Source organism: Amblyomma maculatum, chromosome 3 (assembly GCF_055883805.1).
Source record: "Amblyomma maculatum isolate TAMU_Amacu chromosome 3, ASM5588380v1, whole genome shotgun sequence".
Taxonomy (NCBI): domain Eukaryota; kingdom Metazoa; phylum Arthropoda; class Arachnida; order Ixodida; family Ixodidae; genus Amblyomma; species Amblyomma maculatum.
This window is the reverse complement of record NC_139346.1, coordinates 143953869-143976802: the sequence shown is the minus strand read 5'-3', so window position 1 is coordinate 143976802 and position 22934 is coordinate 143953869. Positions and strand designations below refer to the sequence as shown.

At 42.8% G+C, this 22934-nt stretch overlaps 1 protein-coding gene and 1 pseudogene across 1 annotated transcript in view; both read left to right on the top strand.

The window, feature by feature from the left end:
• The window catches only part of LOC146196230 (protein O-mannosyl-transferase TMTC1-like), a 163881-nt gene extending 141746 nt beyond the window's left edge, over positions 1–22135 (top strand). The window contains exons 10-18 of the mRNA XM_084596951.1: positions 6182–6295; positions 9664–9807; positions 10858–11069; positions 12740–12875; positions 14322–14466; positions 17312–17449; positions 18226–18348; positions 20524–20601; positions 21663–22135. Coding sequence (XP_084453077.1) covers positions 6182–6295; positions 9664–9807; positions 10858–11069; positions 12740–12875; positions 14322–14466; positions 17312–17449; positions 18226–18348; positions 20524–20601; positions 21663–21866 — 1294 coding nt within the window. The 3' untranslated portion in view covers positions 21867–22135. The remainder of the gene's footprint in view (positions 1–6181; positions 6296–9663; positions 9808–10857; positions 11070–12739; positions 12876–14321; positions 14467–17311; positions 17450–18225; positions 18349–20523; positions 20602–21662) is intronic.
• On the top strand, positions 636–2248 carry LOC146196231 (uncharacterized; annotated as a pseudogene).
• Positions 22136–22934: the final 799 nt, after the last annotated feature.

The window sequence follows — 22934 nt, the reverse complement described above, 5'->3', positions numbered from 1 at the left end:
CCCTCCTTAACGAGGTCGTGCCAGCGAGCCGGCCTTGAGGTTTGAAGGTCCTGGGTTTGGTGTCCCTTTTGTGTTCCCATCTTACACCAGCTATCTCTGATGGCAGCGGCTGACAATTCGATGAAATGGGTTTTCGTGACGTAACGCATCTAGTCCACCAATCACTGCCCATGCTACAGCACCTGCTAACCACCACCTGCCTGTGGAATACAGGGAGGCCACACTTGAAAATTAGATTTTTTTTTCAAAACGTTAGTTCTTTTTACGTTTCAAATACCTGCAAACATTCAGGTACGCGTTGCAAAAATATTATTGTGCTATCATGACTAGTTTGGGAGTTATAACCAGTTCTTGAAATCTTACTCCGGTATTCTGAAATTACTAATGTTTCTTATGTGTGATTATTATTCACTATATCTTGTAGTTTTTGATATCCGTAGCATCAACTTGTATATTTAAGTTTAGTTATCAAACGATTATTTTATATATATGATGAACGGCGGTCGAAAAACATTTGTTGCTTACTTTCGTCTGCACTCTGTTTAGACACTGTGTAAGTGGCAAAACAGCGCTTTGCAACATTAGCGGCTGCTGGGATGCAGCATTCAGGGAATCCAGACAGCATTTAGTCTAGTATGGCGAAGTTCAAAGGCAAGAAAAGGCAGAAACACAAGTTTGCTGGGAATCGACACACTACGCAGCGACCGTGTTCTTCGCCACTAGACGCGGGTGTTTCGGCGAGTGCGAAGTTTGGGAGCATGCCAAGAACATATGAAGCCTTGCTGCCGGGTTCTATACTCCAAGGGAACAGGATCTTCGATATTGATTCCTTACTTCTGTGTTTTCCTTGCTGGTATGCCCTGAATGCATGAATACAGCACTGAATATCGAAGAATGTACTCACTAAGGGCTACGCTCTACCTGTGCAGTGGTGTGTGTGGAGTGCGGCTTCGAGCACTCATTTGACACATAAAACAAGGTGGTGCGTGCAAATGAGAACAATGCTCGACAGGTTTACGCAATGCGCCAGTTAGGGAAAGGCCATGCATGTGCGTCACCATTCTGGAGGGTGATAAACATGCATCTCCCTTTGCGATATTCCACATACGATAGGATAATTTCACGGCTCTCAGCAGTGGCTGGAACAGTAGCGGCGAAGACGATGGCTAATGCTGCTGCAAAGGCTCGAGTTCGGTGTGGAGCGATGGGTGCGGTGTTTAGGGTAATGGAATATGGCAGAAGCATGAAAATTCTTCTTTGAACTGGTTTATGTCAGTGAGCTCTGTTGACACCGGACAACTTATTGATGTCGAGACTCTTTGTAGTATATGTAAGTCTTGCAAAAGAAAAAGCAAGTAAGCCCCAAAATTCCTCATTCAAGAAGTGGAAAGCAAGTCGCATTTCCTGCCGTGCAAACCGTAAAAATAGTGCAGATAGTATGCAGACAGTTGGCCTGTACAGGATATTTGAGAGGTCGCAAGAAACAACAGGCTTGAAGTACCCGGAATACTACAGTAATGGCGATGCCAAGAGCTGTGCCACTGTAAGGGATATGTACCAGCATGACAGTGCCAAGGAGCTTGAATGCATTTGACATGTCTTAAAGCGTGTTGGCTTCCGCCTGAGAAAACTCGCAAAGCAGAGTGTGGACTTGCTGATAATGGAAAGTTAACAGATGCCCTTATTGAGCGCCTGCCAAACGACTATGGGATTGCTACAACAGCTAATGTCAGAAACCTTTTGGAGACAGAACAAGCCACTCTGGCTAGCCTCTTTCATTGGAGCTCTACTGACCAGCAGCGAAGGCGTGGCATATGCGCTCCTGGACCAAACAGCTGGTGCGGGTACAAACCGGGTTGAAGCACTTGGCCAAGGGAAGTACGTGCACAAGGAGGGCTTCCAAATTATGGGCTGAACAGGCTGAAAGCTACGTACAGTGATCTGTGTCCAGACGAGCGCCTATCAAAGTGTCTGCTTGGCAAAACACAAACTGCAAATGTGCGTTTCAATGGGCTGATGTGGCAGCTGGCTCTAAAGGAGGTGTATGTAAGCTCTCCTACCATTCTGCATGCCTTGTGTGATGCTGTACCACACTTCAACAACGATGGTAGAAGCACCTAGAATATACTGAGCAAGGGCTGTATTGAACCAGGGTACTTACTACACGACAAGAGTTTGCATTGCCAGAGACCACCAGCGAAAGCAGAAGGCTTTATGCAAATCGGCTGACCCAGCAAAAAAGGGATAGGAACAAAGGGCAGCGACACAAAAAACGTAGACTCTATTGCATTTCTAGAGGCCCCAGCTATAATTCAAGTGCATTTTAGAGCTGTTATGTTGTTTTTCACGTCTTTAACATATTTAGAAATCTATATTTACGTTTTTCTCTAAACTAGATTTTTCTCCACTTTTCTTATGCAGACGGCGAAAACTTTTTTTTGGAACGGATATTTTATAATGAAAATTTGGCTAATGATTTCCCATACAAGGAATTTTGCAATGAACTAAGGTAGTTTAAATCTATCGAGAATAATGCATATACGGCTTATTTTCGAAAACTGTGTTCAAGATGAATGATTGTTTGCATTTTGTTCAGTTATTCAAATTGTTTTCTGAATACGCATTACATTAAATTTATCTATGTTAATTGCTTAGGTCACACATTCAGCTACAAAAGTACCGAAGCTTTCCTCCATTCAAGCCTTGCAGTTGTAATCTTTCCTTGCTGGCGTGACTAGTACTTTCAACATATTTTTAACTCTCTCCTCCCCCCCTCCCCCATCCTTCAAAATTGATTTACTCTTATTTTAAACACCTCTGTAAAAAGTATAAAGATGTTCAATAAGAAAAACCGGTTATTATAGCCCTCGAAGCTGATTTCAAGAATGGTTTCCGAGTGTGGCCTCCAACCTTTATGTTTTGCTCGCAATGACAAAACCTCGTCGCCGGAATTTGTTTCGCGCTAAAATGTGCCTAAAGTTTTAATGCGGAGCATTACATGTCTCATTGGCAAGAAAACCAAGCGTCGTTATTGCGCATGGAAAATTCTGAGCTTGAATCTGGCAGGTGGCAGAACAGGCTACTGAATGGTTGACGCGTCATGTGATGTGATAAGACCAAGTAAGATGGCCGAGTTGCTCGGAGCTGCGAGCTCGGTAAGATGATTTTAGTAGGGAGAGGGAGTTGAGAAGAAAATCCGAGTCCCTTGAACCCAGTCAGACTCGCTTTGCATAGTACAAGCAATGGAGCTTCACGGCCGGGTTTAAGATTGGCTGGGCTCGATATCTATGTCAGGGGTCTTGCAAAAAAGATGTTAACTTACAAAATATGCTAATGAGCATGTGTGAAAAAATACGTGCTCAATTCAGGATTTGTTATCACTGAGTAAGAAATTGTATAAACGCGAAGTTTGATAAGATAGAGGAACCGCAGAGAGAATTCATTAAAACTGTCGCTTAATACTCTTGAAGGAGGAGCATAAGTCCTATAAAATTGGCATTTCACGTAAACTAAGCATTGCGATTAAGAATGTTGAGTATCTATATAGCTATGTATAACTTAACTAAGGTTTCTGCTGGAAGTTTACGATACGATAGTGGCTGCATTTGTAGGGCGTATTCGCGACAGTCAACACGTTTGCAAGTAATGATATAACAGAGAAATAATCATTAGCAATGGTGGTTATGGGTTAATAGCTAATCTGACCATAATAACGAGGTAAAAGGGATGTTGCTTGCCCCGTTCGGACGCATTAACGAATGGGTCACAGATGCTACTTAGGTGCTAAATTGAGAATTTAAAACAAGGAAAGTTAGCCCCCATAACTCTACTTTAAAACATATACCAGGTGTTTGAGCGAGCGCTTTCGAAACTTTCTAAAGATATTGAGTTCGAAATGAAAATAAATATTTTGCAGGAAGAGCTCCCAGCCTTATTGAATAACATTCACAATAAAGCTTTTCGAATTATAAAACCAAATAACTAAAGCGCTCTAAATGCCTTCTCAAATATTGCAGCTCTGCAGTTGGCGCCAGTTAGGAAATCGATGCTGTAAAGAGGACAAAACTATATCAATATTTACAGGGAAGGAAAAGCATTAATTCCGTGCAGTGTGATTAAATGCAGTGCTTTTTCAAGCATGAAACTGGAAGTGAGCTCATGCAACTGAGGTACCACAGGAAACTCGTTGCAGACAGGGCGCCTCCCGCTGACGTGTTGCAGTAAATGCGGCGCCTAAGTTGAACAGCCTGCTTTACCGTATCAGGCCTTGGTATTTACTGGGGCGGTAGCGCTACTTAGAGCAAAAGTCGAGTATCGTCCAGTGCCTGGATTTCCCCTATATTTAACCTAGGTTAGGACAAAAATCATCGTTTGATGCGCGCGCTGATCATGATAATCGAACTATAGTTGAGCCAGTTCTGGATAAAAATCTGGGTTGCATAGAAGGTGTGCCGAAAACGATGATGTATTGTCAGTGATGAAATTTAGAGCTCCTTTTCGCGATTAGGCAGTTGAGAAAACCGACTGGCTTTCTTGTGCTGAAATGTATTGTGGCCGGATTCATCGGCACTGCTGAAGCGTTTGAAAGTGCGTTCCGCTGAGGTTACCCTTAACGGAGAAGAGATGGGCAGAAAGTATGCCGTTACATCGGTGCACGAGGATCCATCTATTTGTGAGATCTACGCTAAACATATGGTTCGCCTAATTTTATCGATAGTGCAGCACGAAGAATTATCTTCTTTTATGAGCTGTTCTAAAAAGGGCTATCTCATACCAAATTAAGTTTAGCGTAGGTTAAACCCTATAATTTTTTTTTCTATCGGTCACAAAAAGTAGTGACCGCGCAGTTGATGATTTAAATTGGTCTTGCAAAATATTGTACATGATGCGGCAAATTATCGCTTGCAGTTCTATACGTCGTCGCTGAACCGCACGTCGGCGGAAATCGCTTGTGTGTCATGCTTCCCGCTGTTCTTATCACGTAGTTCTTATCACGCTGTTCTTATCACGGTTCCGTGAAAAAAATGTACCGGAAACCCTCTCGTTACTGCATTTTGGTAATTAGTTTTTCGCCGCATCAAATCCTTTATGTTCATGGTGGGAGCAGCGGTAACAAAGCACGGAACTAAAACACAACACAGGCGCTCCTTCCTGTATTAGCGCTTTTCCCACGATGATCATAAACCAACAAGCCCAACTCTCCACTCTTCTAACCTCTATGTCTTCGTCATATCCCTGTTTCAAACTTAGCACTAGCACTAACAAGTGGACTTTGCCATCAAAAACATAATTTGTGAGGTTTTGTTACCAACATAATCAAGACAGTTTTGTGTCTCATTATCCGCACAGACTGAGTCTCTTTCTCAATTTTTCTATTTTGAGCTCCTATGATTAAGCCACGTTTTATGAAACGTTCGTTATATTTTCAGTGATAGAGTCAGGCGCCAAAGCGCTTGCTCATTTATGCTGGCATAATTAACATTACAGGTCAGTGTTCTGGCAAATTCTTCTTGGAATACGTGTGAAACACCACGCTGCACTTTTCTAAAAAATGTTATTGTCGCTAACATTTGTAACATAACTCGTCGCTATAAATTTTATCCACGTGCTTCTTGTTTTAAGATAGCTGAAACTACAGTTATTCTAAATGTTTAGGGAGATGAATGTGGTCGACTGCGGATCATAAAGCTCAAGTGCTAATTTATGGTATGGGTTCTGAAGAGCTGTCTTGAAGAATGCGAAATAAACCTGTCTTGATCATTCCGTAAATACTTCGCTATAATGTATTCAGTTAAAATTGGAAATTATGCAGCGGATATGTGTAAATGTTTGCTTAGACATTTTTGAACTTGGACATTGTGTGTCTCAAAACATTTCACCTGATGTTTAAAACTAATTTCGCTTTACGAATGGCATGCTCTAGGGCGACTTGAAGTGGTGTAATAAGAAACGAAAATTGGGATAGTTGGGGAGGATTCATACTAAACTGCGCGAAAAAACAGGACCGAATCGAACGAGGAGCGCCAGTGTTGTGTCTCCTCGTTTGCTTTGGTCCTGTGTTTTTCGCGCCGTTTAGTATGAAGTAGTGTAATGTTTGTGACGTTGTGTTTATTTACAAAACTGTTAATCCTTTTGTACTTCAGCATTGCGAACATTACAAAGCCTCGTTTACGTTTTGCAGGTCAGGCATCCGAGACCTTCCTGGAAACGCAAAGATGCATTATAACTACGGGAATCTGCAAAAGGACCTGGGAAACACCGAACTGGCAATCAAACACTACAGGCTAGCTATAGAGTGAGTCCGGCTACGCTAATATTATTGATTCTCTACGCACAACTCACAACCCCAGGAATTCCACGGAGGATAGAAGCCCGAAAAATCTCATCAGATGATTATAAATTACACAGTTCCTGTCTCATGGGGCGTGCTGGAGAACACTTAGAATAAGCGTGGGAACCTCGACTGTTCGATATACAATCAACATGCTCATTTTATTTAGCCATCAGAAACAGTGGCAGTGAACGGAGGAAACAGTCTATAAGCGAGATTCACGTGATGATAAAATATCGGCCATAAAATTAACGCGTCCGAATGGAACATCTCACGACTAAACAGTTTTCCTAATTATTATAAGCTTAAAATGCCGCCAAGAAAATAAGTAGTGTTTACCACTGGCAGTAGCAAATAAGTTTACTTTTTGATCTCCAGGAACGCTGTGCATGTTACTCTATACGATTGTAATTGCTTGCCATGATGTCTGCATCTTAAAATTCTTGTCTGGGGTGACTACATGCCTGAAATGTTTATGCATAACAAGCGTTGAATGCGGTTTAAAGCATGAGGTGCCATTCTGAGTAAAACAGCTACGCTTCACGAAGAAAATGGAGCCATACGTTCATAAATTGAATGCACAAGTATGTCTGCATGATTTACCGAGGTATATATATATATATATATATATATATATATATATATATATATATATATATATATATATATATATATATATATATATATATATATATGCAGCCCCCCTCGAGCAGCAGCTCGAAAAACGAAACGTGGCCGCCTGCTGGGTTTGAGCCTATGCTGAGCCAGAGAGACAGCTTCATTGGCCGCTGCGTTACACTACAGCACATATCGGTTACCGGTCATCGTGCACTTTAACTGTCCTAGTCTTCATAGAATTCATCTCCTCCGTTAACGTTACACTAAACACCTTAACAGACCTGCTTGATTTTGATACGCAAAACCCTAAAGCCACCGTTAAACACAACCAAACACGGCAACATGTGGCGGAGCAAAGATAAACGAATTTAGTAATTTAATTGAGCCGTAAATGTTGCCGTTTGCACATCAGGGCTTAGCCAATATAACGGCCACATAATATTTTTTGTCTCTCTTTGCTTGAATATTGTGCAGGGCAGGTTTGGGAAAGCTTCGCTAATTTTTGGATGAAAGTTCAAAGAACTACACTTAGATGTGTTGTCTGATCATAAACAACGGGCTCTTAAGTAGCGATCTTGCGTATGAATGTAACGCAGTAAATTCTAAAATTTGATTCGTAAATTCCAGATGGATCATATCCGCCCATGTGCATTGATTTTATTTACATTGGCGATGTCAAATTTTTAAATCGAGAAGAAGCGAATAAAATCTGAAAATAAAAGCCTATTTTGCAATATTCTTGTGGCTAATAAAATGCCAAATGGCCATACACACATTCTGGAATATTGGACTTACCGCTATATAGTCATACTGTAATATTTTTGCGCTATTAATGTGCTCACTAGACATCAGTGCTTAGAGCGGTGGGACAAACAACGCGTATTATTTTATATAGCTTTCAAGTCTTGATAAAACGCCCTTTAGGAACATGGGCAAGGTTTCCCTAAATTTATCAACTCAGAATAACAAAAGCAGCCGTGTGGCGCTGCTAGCGTTCAATAAGTCTGGAAACACCCAGTTTCTTTGTTCTCTGCGCATTTCTGACAGTAGAAACCCAGAATACTTACTCTCAATGACTTATGAGGTCTCATAAGAAAGCTGGAACGCACCGAAAAAAAATTGCGATGCTGCAAAGTATTGCAAACAGTGAAGATCTAAGCTAAGCGATATGCAAATAGGGCAAAGTTGAAATTATCAAATGTTCGGCTAGCCCTAAATGTAGCGAAATAGAGGTAATGAGCACTTCATCGTTATCCTTGTCTAACATACACGGCGGGCCAATATGCTGCGATGTTTACAACGCTTGCAAAATGGATAACGCCTATGTCGTCGTGGAATTAAGTCCCTTACTCTGTGTAGTTCTGCGCGCACGAATACGAGCATTTTAGGGATTAGCGAACATTTCCAAAAGGCTCGTCAGACAGATGGGATTATTTCCAAATCCACGCAGTGTGTTAAGTGCACCAGCTTCATTGCACTACCTTATGAGTCTGCTACGGAGCTTTAAATTTTGATTCATTGCAAACTCTCACTCTCCTCATCAGTCTACGTGCGGACTGCCCTGTTTAGATACATTTTATACGCTGAACAACTGCGCACAATCAGTTCCGGTAAGTTTTCATCCTCCCTGCTTATAAATGCATTAGCCTTGCAGTATATAGTGAGTCCCAGCAGTGTCTTTCTGGAAAATAATTACGGTATTTGGTTATTTGCGTCGACTGCTGTATTTTAGACGAAGAAAATGCAGAAATAATATGGCGTTACTTTTAGGCCTGCTGCTTAAACGAACTACCAACATTTTTCGGGAGGTAATGCTCAGTTACTGAAAAATCTCTGACAAAATATTACGCGGCACTGAGGATCCGGCCAATGTACGATACATCTCAAGCAAGTGTACTTTAAGACCGCCAGGATCTTGTTGTACGTTCGCCGTGTGGCTGTATCCATTGAGCGCTGAGATCATGTACCATTATGTGGAGACCACATGAGAACATTCCGAGTTCTCTGTGATATTGGTGTAGTGCAATTTTAGCATATTAATTTAAAATTTAACCTTATGGTCTAGATGACTCGAACCCCACCGCTACTGTGTTTGCCTCTCTGCCCACGTCTTCCTTCGGGAAGCGAAACCTCATATATCTCATTATCGAATGCTGTCAGGCATGGTCGTCTTTTTTTGTTGATTTCTACATTAGGTCAAACACAAATGTGTCGATCATTAAAAACAGCGAACTGTGACCATTCAGGCGACCTGCTTTGCTGCAAGCAACACCGCCTTATAAGTAAGAATTCAACAGAGTGAAGGCACAAACGGGGATTAGCTATAATTGAGGAACGGTTTAAATTGGCGTGCAGGCTCTCCCTTTAGTGCGCTTCGTCTAAATGTCTAATGTCCGTGCTCCATACTTGGGCTGAGAATAAAGCTAACAAGCCAGAAGCGCGCACTTTCTTCTAATTTGTGCGTTCCGTGCTAGACGCAACTGTGAGTTCCATGAAGTTTATCGAAATGAACCCCATCACATTTCATCATCACTTGAACAGGAAAAATCTCTGGCGAATCCGCTGTCGACATGCGTTAAACACTGAATAGAAAAGCGCATTTTACTTCCTCCATAATAGCATCTGGTATGCTGGCTATGTTTATCGCTTGGCAAAAAACCCTATATTTGAAGCTGGTTATCGAAGATTTGCATTATTCTTTTGCAATCGCTCAGGCTATGCCCAGAGCACGCCAGCGCACACAACAACCTGGGCACAGTGATTGCTTCGACGGAGGAAGCCGAGCGTCACTTCCGGTTGGCTCTGAGCATCAACCCGAACCACCCAGGGGCTCACTTCAACCTCGCCAACGTTTACAGGCAAGTTTTGAGGGGTGGTCTCCATTTCAACGGAGTATTCTTTAATTTTTTTTTTTTTTTCAGAATAGGTACCTGGTTTTTAGACACCGACGTTGGAGAGGTTTTGTGGTACTGTGCCGTCGACATCGTTAACCTAACACTGTGCCAAGTTGAATTTTCACTGTCAACGTGCATAATTTATTGCGCCACCGAAGTGGTATTAGTCACATCAGGCTGAGGCATCCTATGACCGTAAATACGTAATAATTAATAAGGAATCTAAAGGCAAAGGTGGTTACCAATGAGTCCTTAGAATTAGAGTGGAATAGTGCAGTCGGAAGCAGAAAGGTATATCAGCGTGCAAGATTAGGAAGTTTGCTCTGATATTTTGTAGGCAGGTGACAGACGACCGGATTAAGTGGAAAGATATAGGAGTGGTCTTTGTCCCCCCCGCGTTGTCGGCCGGCCCGAATGAGCTTTATATTTGAATATCCATTAACAAAAAGAACACCAAAGAAAAGAAGGAAGCAGAAGCTATTATAGTGCTGTTTCAAGGCGCGTGTTGTAGAGTAATTTTGCAAAGTGTTTTACTTAAAGCGCGTTTCGGTGAAAAAGAATCACGGTCGACTACTTCCCGCTTTGCGCTGGTAGAATTAGCTACCTGCGCAAATAATGGGGAAAATCTAAGCTGAAATTATTTTCCGACTATTCTGATTACTCTAGCCCACATCAATAGCATCGAGGGCATGACAAATATTTCAAAAACCTCCCACTAGGAAAAAAATAAAAAGAGCGTATTTGTTACTCCCACCATTGCAGCATTGCATTTGAAGTAGTTCCATGCATGGTGTTAATCACCTGGGCTTTTAGGGAACAAGTTTCTAACAGACTAGATTTTGAATTTATCAACTAAAAACCAACCAGCTCAGCTTTCCACCTTGATAGACTTAAAATATTACGCAAGAGCGAGGTGTGTAACACTCAATGGGGGATAGGATGATGGACTGAGCAAATGATGTGTTTATACGTGCTGATCGATCGCCTCAGGTATTTTACTTGCCATTGACGCAGCAAACAGGGTCATAAAGAATTGGCCCGCATCCTGCTGGAGCGCGCAGTGGAGCTGGAGCCCGAGTTCAGCGAGGCGTACTCGTCGCTCGCGGCGCTGGCAGCAGAGCTGGGACGCATCACCGAGGCTGAAAGGTTACATATGCTCGCGCTGCGCAGCGATGCAGCCAACGCCGACGCGCGCAACAACTACGGAACCTTCCTGCAGACGCAAGGTAACTTTTTTCTTTAGTACTGCGATGGCGTCGGACGGAATGTGGAGCTAAAAGCGGTATTTGGCCTCAAAATTTGTGAAGAAGAGGCAGTACAATTTTTTTACAGTTAACCAAAGAGCATGACACATTCTGAAACGCCCCTTATAACCTTTCATAGGTAAAAATAGAGAAAGATATGTAATTTCGGTCCCTTTAAAAGTTCAGAATGAGACGACATTGGCGCAGTCTAAACGAAATATCAGGAACATCAATATAGGGTCATTTATGACTTAAGAATCAGGCAACATATTTTGTGTGCATGGTCGGATATTTAGCGGAATTCCACAAGTTGGAGTATATTTGTGCATGCATGGAACTGTTTAAGGAATTTTGAATTCATTTAATTATTTGCAAATTCACGCGGTATGCTACAACGATGGTCAGGTGGATAATAGCTATGTGTGACTTAGTATGGCCGCATAGACCAACATTACAGTCCGGGCGCTGCGGTGAAACGTCACTCCCCTTAAATGCAGAACCCTGCGCACGCCTATCCACACTGCACAAAATGCAATACGTAATGTACAGTCTTTATCAAAAGTGTAGAGCCCAGGGTGTCTGCTTCTGAACCACATCGTGCGGCTTGTAATGCATTTCCAATGTTCCAAATCTCTTGTTTTTAAGAAGCATTTTGGTGCTACCCTCTCCAATGAGAAGGACTTCTATTAATGCTAACTCAGTGCCACTACACGGCTCAAAGTAGATCCCGCGGGCTCTACACTTATGACAAAGGCTGTACCTTTATTTGATGTTTCATTATGCCTTTACGATCATGAACGGAGTGAAGATGGTAGAAACTGCTTGCAATGGGTACTTTATTTTAATACCTATTTATTAACAGCATTTAAGGAGGTATTGGGACTCCTCAGGTTCGGTCAGATTTTCAACTCTTGATCAAACATGTCGTGGAAGAAGTGTTTTTGGTTGATTTTTACCACACTGAAGCTGGCGAGGAACATGACTGGACTTCCATTTTGACGGAACAATGCAGCTCTTATGAACAAGGTACACGGTCGGATACGGGTGTCACACATTATACAGAATCAAAATGGTCTCAGTCTCCATTATAATTTTGTAGACGCCACCACAAATTGGCAATGGGTTCGCAAGAAGCGTTTGGTACTGTTGGGAGACGCTCGCTAAGAAGGTAGATTGCAACTATTGTCGCACTGTTTATTTTCCGCTGACATCCACCACAGACGCCACTGATCCAGATGTCAGTGTTCTTGTCTTTGTCGGAAGCATCGATGAAGTGGAAATTTGCTGGGAGATGGTGTAGTATTTCTCAGATAAGCATAGTGTAGTTATAGTGCCTAGTGCAGTTTTACTGGCGATGCCCCATGGTCGTGGCCGAAAATTCAGCACATAGCTAAGTAGGAGAGCATGAAAATGCGTTATCCTGAAAAAACTTTTGCAGTTTCCAATTTTTATTATTTCAAAACAATATATACAGAAGGAATTTTCGAAAATTCAACAAAAAGCGTGTTTGAAATAATAAATCCGTGGCAAGCGAAATGAACAATATGAAAAATAAACAAACGGACTTCTTCCTCTCGTTTACTTTGTTTTGTGCGAGATGCTATTTCTTGCCTATTTTTCTCATTGCCCACTTCTCCTTGCTCCTTGCTTAGGTCGCATCCAGGAGGCCGTGGATCAATACCAAAGAGCACTACAACTGCAGCCAAATCACACGGTAGCTTTGCTGAATGCCGCCAGAAGTCTGCGCACCATGAATCTCGACCGACAGGCAGAAAGCCTATACAAAAAGTAGGTTCAGATCGACCTAGCTCCTTTACTGGGATTATATAAAGCTTACGCGAGAATTTTCGCTTTTTCCGTTAAGACGGAGTGATTCTTATTGCCCGTACAGATCCGCTAGCCTTTTTATACTTTTTTTCGCCATGTTATACAAGTGCCGAAAATGTCCATGAGTTAGAAGATAATCTTCGCACAGTTCAGAAAACCGTTACTGGCTCTCATAAATACCTGTTTTACAAAAACGATAGAGCAAAATATAGAATAATAAAGCGTGGCAAATAGATTATGTCAAAGCAACAATCTGTAGTTTCAATTAGCATAGCTGCACTGGCTGCCTTATATGGCGATCTTATATTACTCAGGAATCCTAGCAACAAGCAATTGTGGTTCAGGCTCACCCCGGTGGCATTGCTAGCTTCAGCAGTTATGGCGACCTTTTAAAGTGCTAACAGGACAGGCACGGGAGGCATAAAATTACGTTTTTTTTTAAGCAAAACTAAGAATTTCTGTAAGAGAGGAGCCTCTTCCTGTGGCGTTCATTTGTTGTCACCTGATTTGGAATGAAAATATTTCTAGTAGCAGGCTTTCTCCGTGTTTAATAGCAAACATCCGTAGTCAAAAAAAGAAGAAAGCAAATCTACGAAATGTTCAACTAGATTTCAACTATTAAGGCTTATTCTGCAGAAGACTTTTCATATCGACTCAGCAGTTTTCCATTCCTTACAAAAGCGAGGGATGCAGTCTGGGTTGCAGCAGAAATGATTGATTTGTGATAGTTTTATTGGTGCTATTTTCTGCTCTCCTCTTGTGCCCAATAAGTTGCTCCGCATGGACGCTTTTTATCACAAAGTAGATACTTGGAACTTATCTAAGCTAGGCTCGATTGTGGATGGAGAATTCCTGGAAATGTTTGCTTCAGAAATATGCTGAAACATCACCTGCGTGGGGAAATGTCAGGTTTCCCACATTGGCCCTTTTAACGTGGTAATCCAGAAAAAAAGGCCTATAAAAATGCCGTTTCACTACCGATTGCTTTTTAGAAGAAAAAAAAAATGCCTTTTTAGCCATGCATCTTCAAAGAAACTTAAAATTCAGACGCTGAGGGATTGGAGATGATTCGAAGTAGACTATGTGCGTTGAATGTATTTGTAGAGAATACATTCACTATTTTTATGTAATACTTTCAAGAAAAGTTTGCTTCCAACAAAGCTGGTCCCTGTGTCTTCAAGTTTTGTGGCAACGCTGCAGAGAGCTAGGTTGATAGCTGTTGAGAGAAGAATCGAACATCAGTGCCCTTTCCAAATCTTGTCCTCTTCAAATCAGGACCAAGCAGTCCGCCGTGCGGGTTGTTTATGTGCTTTTTCAGAAGCAGTTCAAAGCATAAATGACATATGAAAGCATAAATTAAGCCCAGGTCATCTGGCGATAGACTATATACTTTTTTGTGGTGCTCAGGGCCCTGGCAGTGGAGCCAGACCCACAGGTGATGGACAACCTTGCTGTGTTCTATATCAACGCTGGTCGCCTAGATGACGCTCGTGTACTTTACGAAGAAGCGCTGAAGCTATTTCCTGACCACTTCGACTGCAAAGTGCATCAGGTAAGTCCACCTATCGAGGGCTATTACGTTTATTGCTATACTGTGCAGTCGTGCAGATAATGTCAGGCTTCAGCTTCATCTTATGATGAAGAACGCGTAAAACGTCTTATTCTTCATGCCTGCGAATAGGCATATAGTCTGCAGCTAAGTCGGCATTTCTATCTCCTCACCCCTCCGGGGTGGCGCAGTGGTTAGGGCGCTCGAATACTGTTCCCAAGGACGCGGTATCGAATTCCGGCCTCAGCGGCCGCTTTTCAGCGCAGGCGAAAAGCAAGGCGTCCTTGTGCTGTGCGATGTCAGTGCACGTTAAAGAACCCCAGATGGTCGAAATTTCCGGAGTCCTCCACTACGGCTTCTCTCACAGCCTGAGTCGCTTTGGGATGTTAAACCCCACAAACCAACTAAAACCGTTTCTATCTCCTCTCACTTTGAAATAGTAGCATGCAGTTGCTGCCTGCTTGTTTTGTTTCGGTTCTCGAAGGTCCACAAAATATCGCAGAAGAATAACAATGAGCGCATCGTGGGTTGATGAGTGATGAGAAATGCCTGCTGGATCTCTCACTACGCAAAATTTGGTGGGGTGAAATATCCGGCAAGGTGAAAGGCTGATATTTGAGCATATGCGCTGTTTTGTTCAAATGTAATCAATGTTATGAAGTGCAGTAAACTGAGCAAGCACGCAATGTGGTACTTAGTATCACAAGGAGCATCACACTGAGGCCATTTTCGATAGGGTTGCTCTCTTTCTGTCGCCATATTCCAATGGTCATGACGGCTTCGCTGCGCTTGCTCTGTTTGTATTACTGGGGAGGATCGTTCCTAAACAAAGTGAAATAGCTAGCCTATTTGTCGCAGTGCGCGTTTATATTTTTTTTGCCCTTCGTATTTCTTTACTAGTGTTCTTTATAACGTTATATCATGGCTGTTGTCGATGATATAGTGATAGCAGTGCTTTTGAATCACTGTGAATCGATTGAGCCAAGCGGAGAGGTACGTGTGTTTCAGGTCGCGAAGGAGACAGTCGAATCTAAATCATTTGAAAGAAGTTACTAGCTTTTTTGCATCGTGTCGTAGGATTGGTACTCGAAACGGGGAGGGGGATCCAGATAAGAGATGTTTAAAATTTTCGCAGCCATTTAGGGCAACTTGAAAAGGGTTGCTTTCATTTGGATGCGCTGTTCTAAGATAGGCTGCATTAGAATGGCGTTAGAGTCAAGGTTGTCGTTCTTTAGGAGCACTAAAAATTAAAATATTTCTCTCAGATATTATAATTACTTTCTTGCGCTTCAGGTGAGTTTCCTGCCTAAGCGAACTTCGCAAGGTGTCTGCCTCTCTCTCAATTTTGACAGCCTCTGGTTGTAACTTTCACACCCTTGAAATCCAGAATATGATCGCAAGTCAACGAGCATTTATCCGGGCCTCGATATGTCCCACTGCGATTTTCTCATGACTGTATGGTAGCTGAAAATTAGAATATAAAAAGTTCAACTATTTGTTCAGCATTCAGTTTCGTATATGCTCGGAAAAGGTAAACTAGCGTATATTGTGAAAGATGGAAGAGTTTCAGCATTCTGGCTCTGTTTCTGTTGGCAAAGATATGCACACCTTACCAAACTAAAGAACAGTGAGGAGGTTCAACCGTGGGGGGAATGTGGCAAAGAGTTTGATATTATCAAAGGTGCGACTCTTCCTTTAGTTAGAGTGCATCTTCTTTTTTCGTAAATAGCTACGCGAACAGTTTCAATCTACTACGATTGATAAAACGTTGTCTTCTAATTTACAGATGAGAGAAAATGCGCTAGGGGTGTTGTGGATGGTGCATTGTTAATATTTGCGTATATAAAGCTTCTTGTGGAAGCAGTAAAAATGTACTTTATTAGTGATCACGACGGATGTTATGAACGGCGTGAATTGACATAGTATATAGAAGCCTAGAAGTCGCATAAAATATTCTTTTGTCCGACATTTACCTGTGAATATTCGAAAATCACCTTAATTGTTCTACGTAGAATTCAATCACACGAGAACGCCCCCTACACGCCATTACAGTTCACGCCATTACATTTGTGAACCAAAGAATTGCAGTGCACCGTGTCAACGGACGTGCAAGAACTGGGGGACACTTAAACATCGCCTTTATTCTAAGCCGTTTCACTTACGCCGCCATTTATTTTACTACTCACTTAGTCAGTATATTCTCATTACTATCTTAATCAGCAACCAAAACGAGAGCAGCATACAGTCGCCAGATGTCATATTTCAAAAAGCATCTAATATGACTATAAATCATTACTTTAACCAAATGTACTGACTTGTCCGCGTAACTTTAGGACATCGTCTTTGAATCGGGATTCACGAATCCTCTAAGGCTGGATACTGATCTCAGATTGCAGTCTCAGTGGAAAAGCCCCAGCTGGCAGCGACGGTGAATTTCGTCATTTCACGTTGTCATGCGGACGTGAATGCGGTCACCAGGTTTTGTGGACAAAGAGCATTTGAACGATTTTGCGTTGATACGAGAGTTAGGCTCGTCGTGACGCGTTCCTAGACGAGGCAATTTTCGAATGAGCGGTTGCGCTCACAGTAAACGTGGAAACGCACTGCAACACACGGGCATCACCTCACGAGGTCGACTACCTGCGTTCCTAATGTATTTTAGCATTCGCAATTGCCTTCCGTTCATATAGCCATGCGTCACAAACTGCGTCTTTCTACCTTTTCTCTTTCCAGTTGGTAAGTACCTGATTGGATAATAGGCTCCCAGCCTGCGCGTTATGCTTCCGTTCGAAGACCTGCCTCATTTCCAACTCTCGAATGCTGCTTAACTGATGTAATTTTGCTGCAGGCACAACTGCTGTTGCGGCTACGGAATTTTAGCGGCGCTGAATACTTGCTGCTTGAATTAATCGATCGCAACAACAGCAATAAAGAGGCCCTGCACACAGCGGCGTTGCTCTACAACCTCACAAATCGCACTGCAGAGGTATGTACCAATATTATCCGACTGGAAATGCTCCCTTGCTATTATAAAAGCAGAACGACAGCGAACAGCATGCCACAGTTGAAAGGCGTTGCATTTCGCTTCTCGACGGTCAAAAGTGCGCCATTTTTTTTACCTTAAAGCCAAATATATTCTATCCCAAATTGCTGACAAACTGTTATTGATGTTTATTCTCCCCTTTTTAAACAAAGATTAAGCCAACCATTCGCGCAGCTGATTTGTCAGATCACCTATAAAAAAAGCGACCTGCCAACTTTTATTAATTGCAGCATATCATGCCCTGATGAAAGAATGGCGTCCGTTTTTTGACGAGTTATTCCAGCTACGAAATGACAACATCATGCTGAATCCTTAATAGTAAAACAAAAAGTTTTATGCTCCCGAGTAAACATTTTTTTGCTGTATACTAGTTGTCTGCCCAATATTTCATGCCCCTTGTGTGTCCAATCCTGTATGTGACTGAAAACTTTGCAATGTTGACAAATGAAATAAAATATGGCCTTGGGCACTCGATATCCACCTTGTAGTTTTTAAAGATATTGAAAAGGCCCATCTGCTCGTATTGTAGGAGTAATGTTATTTGCACCAATGAAGAGACTACTCGTACAGAAGGCAGCGTTTTACTTCTTTCACCTGCTACAAACAATCCGCGTTTGTGTTTGAGAAACACGCGTCCTTGTTTTAAACGCAAAGGACAAGTCAAGATGCATGTAGGTTACGCATCAATGAAAATGTTTGCTTTTAATTTAATATTTCAGGCTTTAGAGCACATTCTGAAGGCTCTGAAACTTTGCACCATCGATGACCGGTCTTGTGCCAAGATACACGCTGACCACGGTGACATTCTCAAGGACATTGATGACCTGACCTCGTCAGCGGAGGTATGCTGTAAAGGCCCCTATTGCAAAAATCAGTGCCACTGGGTCCCAGCGCCCCAGCGCCATACCCGATTATGGTCCCAGTATGACGCTGGAAACTGGATGCACTGGGACGTGGCATACTGGGACGCTCCGCACTGGCGGCACTGTTCGCCTAGATAAAAAAAGGCGTGGGATAAAAATTAAAAAGTAAAAAGTAAGGAAACAAGTTAGGTACATAAAAAAAATAAAAAAAATAGTGCGCCAAGCGCGATTCCCAGATTTCTTTGAAACATTTCTGCATTTTATGCCATGACCCGCATTTATAAGGTTGGAACTTCATGTTTCGCAGTCTATAGGGCATTGCTACCGCTCTTACAATTACAACTTCTTGATCATTGGAGCTTGCTCTCTGCTCTCACGACTTGCAACTAATATTCTGGGTGCCTATGCGCGCTATTCTATGCACTGGAATCATTTTAACGTGTGGAGTTTGACATCGCTGGCAAATTTACCAACGCCGGCTCTTCGGTGGTGCTCTGCTACCGTGGGCGTAATTTTATCTGAACACGGAGCTTTATTACAAAACATCAAGGAAAAAAGTGCGACCAAGCTTCAATACCGGCAAGCGCCGCAGCGATGACCCTATGTTTCGTGTAACTAAACCTTATTTGTATGTAAACATTTCTGGAAGCGTTGCGATGACCGAGGCCTCGGCTGCTTCATACGCAGAGTAAGAAGGAGCGCAAACGCTTGAGAAACACGCCAAATATTATGCCTTACAAGCGCTGTATGTTGTTTTTTCTCATGGGCCCATCGCTCGGTAAACTACTGTCTTCCTCGTTTTAGGTTTTCTTTCTGCTGTTTATACTGGGCCATGGTGGAGGCTACGCTCGCCTGCGATTGAGCCCGAATTGAACATTTTGGCAGTAATCATTGTGTTAGAGTGCCCTTAAGATTAGCTGTGAAGTTGGTTATACATGGCAGCCCACATTATTCAATTCCAGCTTTAGTTGTGCGTTAATCGTCAGTGTGTCATGAGATAGAGGCGCGGCGGTCGTGGTCTCTCTCGAAACGACCTATCGAAACATGGAAAGTAGAAAAAAGATACTGCCTTTATTTTCTTAGAAATGCGCAACGACTTCGCAGCAAAAAGCGCTTGCTTGAACCATATTTTTCATATGCGCCCCGATGGTCGATTGCGAGTACGATGCTGCCCTGTTGGCCCTTGAGGGATGCCACTCCGGCTGACGCCGCAGGCCACACCAGCTATACTGGGGCACTGGGACCAGTGCGGCTCCAGCGCACATACAGCGCTTCCCCCAGTGCATCGCGGATGCCAGCGACACACCCAGCGTCAAAAGGCTAATCCCAGCGTTTTTCTCCAATCGCACCAGTGCAGCCAGTGTCCTCCCGTTACTCCTCCAGTGAATATCGCAGACCTCCAGCGTGCCCAGCAGATCCAGTGCAAAACCAGCGCGAAAATCTTACTGGTTTCGCACTGGAGACGGTGGTTTTTGCAATAGGCACGAGTAATGTGCATGCATGCAGAGTTTTTCCAGCGGTATCTTGCATGCGATTTTAATCATAAGAAAGCATTACAATTGATCGGAAGCGGGGGAACTGGAGTTATAAAACAGTTGTGAAATTTCGTATATTTTTTTGCTATTTTTAGTTAGCTACTTATAATGGATAAACTGGTTGAACTGGTATTTATGATTCGCTAACATCACAACTAGAAGATAGGGACTTAACTTATGCTTTCCTAGATCTTATTGACTATTGACTTGCTTTAGACGCAGTTGCGGTTAGAAGTAAGCGCCAAGCTTGCTTCTAATGTTTTGAGAGAATTAGGCCAGGACATTGCGCTCACAGGTGCAGTCAGCAAGATAAGAATATATAGCACACGTTAATTGTTGGCGAATTCTTACCCATTTCATTGCTCTTAATTTTTGAAAACAATTGCTACATGACGGATGTGTAATCATACACCTCTAAATGCAGCATGTGTCATGAACTTCTAGTCATATATATGTAAACAAGTATATGCAAGTTGTCTCTGATCGCTGCAGATCTTTATGTGCGCAGCTGATATTTCAACAAAGCGGAAGACTCATTAAATATTCGTGCCACTCTATTATGTGTTAATGAATCAAAAGCGCAGAATTCCGTACACCCAATGATATTTTCGTTTTTCAGAGTTACTTGATGGCTTTACGGCTGGACCCGGACATGGCTCATGCGCATCTCAACCTGGCCGTGATCAGACACCTGGAGGTTGGTGAAAATAATTAAACGTAATAAACTATTATTACAGTTATGTGCAATTTATCTAGGAGCAACTACTATGGGACCGCAACATTTACTTCGTGGCTACGTTCGCCTGCTGAGACCTGAGACCGCGGGATTAAATCTCAGGAGCGGCGACCGCATTTCGATATTGGACGAATGCTCAAGCGTTGTCGTACAGATTTGTCGGTGTGTGTTAAAAGTTTTAAGCCTTAGCTCCGTGGCCTGCGCTCAGGCGTCCTTCATAGCCCCTCTGCATTAGAATAGTGTACCCGAGATACGTTACCGCCTCCTCCATTTGTCCTCATACTTAGACTGAAATACGAAGCACACTGGCGTTTAAATTTTCCTTCGTGGTGTCAAGGCATATTTGCTACAGTGGATACAAATGGGACCATTAAGAATAACTACAAAACTTTCTAAAGGTTTTAGAGTAGACGAAACGAAAGTCGCATGCTTTCGGTCAACATATAATTTTGAAGTTTGATGCATTCACAAATGCTCAACAGGAAGAACAGATGCTTCACTCTAAAAGCGCTGTGCTTGTTACTGAAAGAGTAATATGAACGTTTAGAAATGGTCTTTTTGATGATAGAGGATGCGAGAAAGCATTTGGAGAGCTCTAATTCAGAGCGACCGAATGCTACCTTCGCCTTCAGTTAGACAAATAATCTCCCCAGTTTACACTAAACAATGCAGTTACCTACACTGCACTGCAGCAGAGGTAATCCCACAGGTTTTACACCTTTCGGATTATCTTTGCTGCACATGTTTTGAAAGATCTCATAATGCCATTCGTTACTCCCTACAAAGGCGAAAGCCCTTACATCGCTCGTCGATTAATAACACCCCGTCTAGTGGTGGTTTAAAGAAATCTAGATAAGTACCTCTGAACTGAATAGAAATTTTATTACAGCGTAGCAAAGAATCAGTGCAATATGTCCACTGACAGTTGAAGATTCCTTTAACCACAGGGACAAAATACATCGGGTGACGGACATCATGACTGCCTTTTCTCAGAAAACTCTTATTTTTTCTTCGTTCTGCAGGGTGACTACTGGGGCGCTTTCCGCCATTACCAAGCGGCCCTTTCTCTTGACCCAAAAAATGAACTCATCTTGGATAACATGGCAAAGCTGAGGCGTCGAGTCGCCCGCCGAAAACCTCATCGCGGCAGTCCTCTCTCGCCATCCAGAAGAAATGCACCGCCTCCGGCATCAGTGGGCATAGAAGGCGGCCTTATTGTGTACTGACCTTGACGTGCCTGCGAAAGGGGCTATTCGCCCGTCAAAGACTTTTACGGGGTGGTCTAGGATAACAATAATATATTGCAATGCCCACTCCCGGTGGTAAGTGGGGTGTGAGGCCATTTTCGTACATGCATTCAGATGAAGGCATTTTTCCTGGCCGGAACAATTATCTTCGCTCTCACTGCCCATTTTCAGCAGATCGAGTAATCGACAGAACAACTTTCATTTGCATAAGAAAAATGGCGCATTCCTCCAGCTTTTACTCGTGCGGACGCGAAAAAGACAAGAGAAGGTGTTCTACGGCATAGTTTAAAACTAAATTTTGTAGCTTTTCTACGGGCGGATAAACACAAAGTCTTATCTCTAGCAGCGTTGTACATCACTGCCCGCTACTGGGAATGAAGTACATTTATTGCAATTTTAGACTGAGTAATTAAGAAATAAAATTCTGCCTAGGAGAAGTTCTTGCGCTCCTAGCGTAAATGAACTTACTCCTGTTATTGGAAAAAGATTAACAACGCTCTTAGAGCTCATGTGCATGCGTTGTCAGTGTATGCGTTCTCAATGTATAAAGCTATGCAAACCCGTGCCTACCTGTTCAACCTTATGGCATGCATTCCAGCGGGATTCCGGCTTGAACCTCTACTTCGATTGTACGGAACGATGCCCCTAGAAAAAGCATCACTGGATGCTTGGACTGTGACTTCGCCATTTGCGCCGCGAGGAGCAGGAAGACACATAGCAACTTGAATGTGCCACTGCGGCGCAACATGACACAATGGTGCAGATCATAAGTTCCGTGAATTCCTGGAACGACTTGCAGCGAAGCCTCTTTTGGACGTCTGTGCTCAAGGCGCTTTCAACTAGTTCCGTGTTTTTCTGCGGCGGACGCAAGTGGACGAATGCTAGTTGAATACCCCGGGACTCTGCTCCGGCTTGCGCCATGCAAGCTCGAGACGATCATGCTCAAGATGCTGCTGCCTCGCTCCTGTCGTGACTGCCTTAAACTTTTTCTCTCGAACTGACTGCTCGGTGGCCTCCTGTAAAAACCGAGCTGCGCAGTGTGAACAA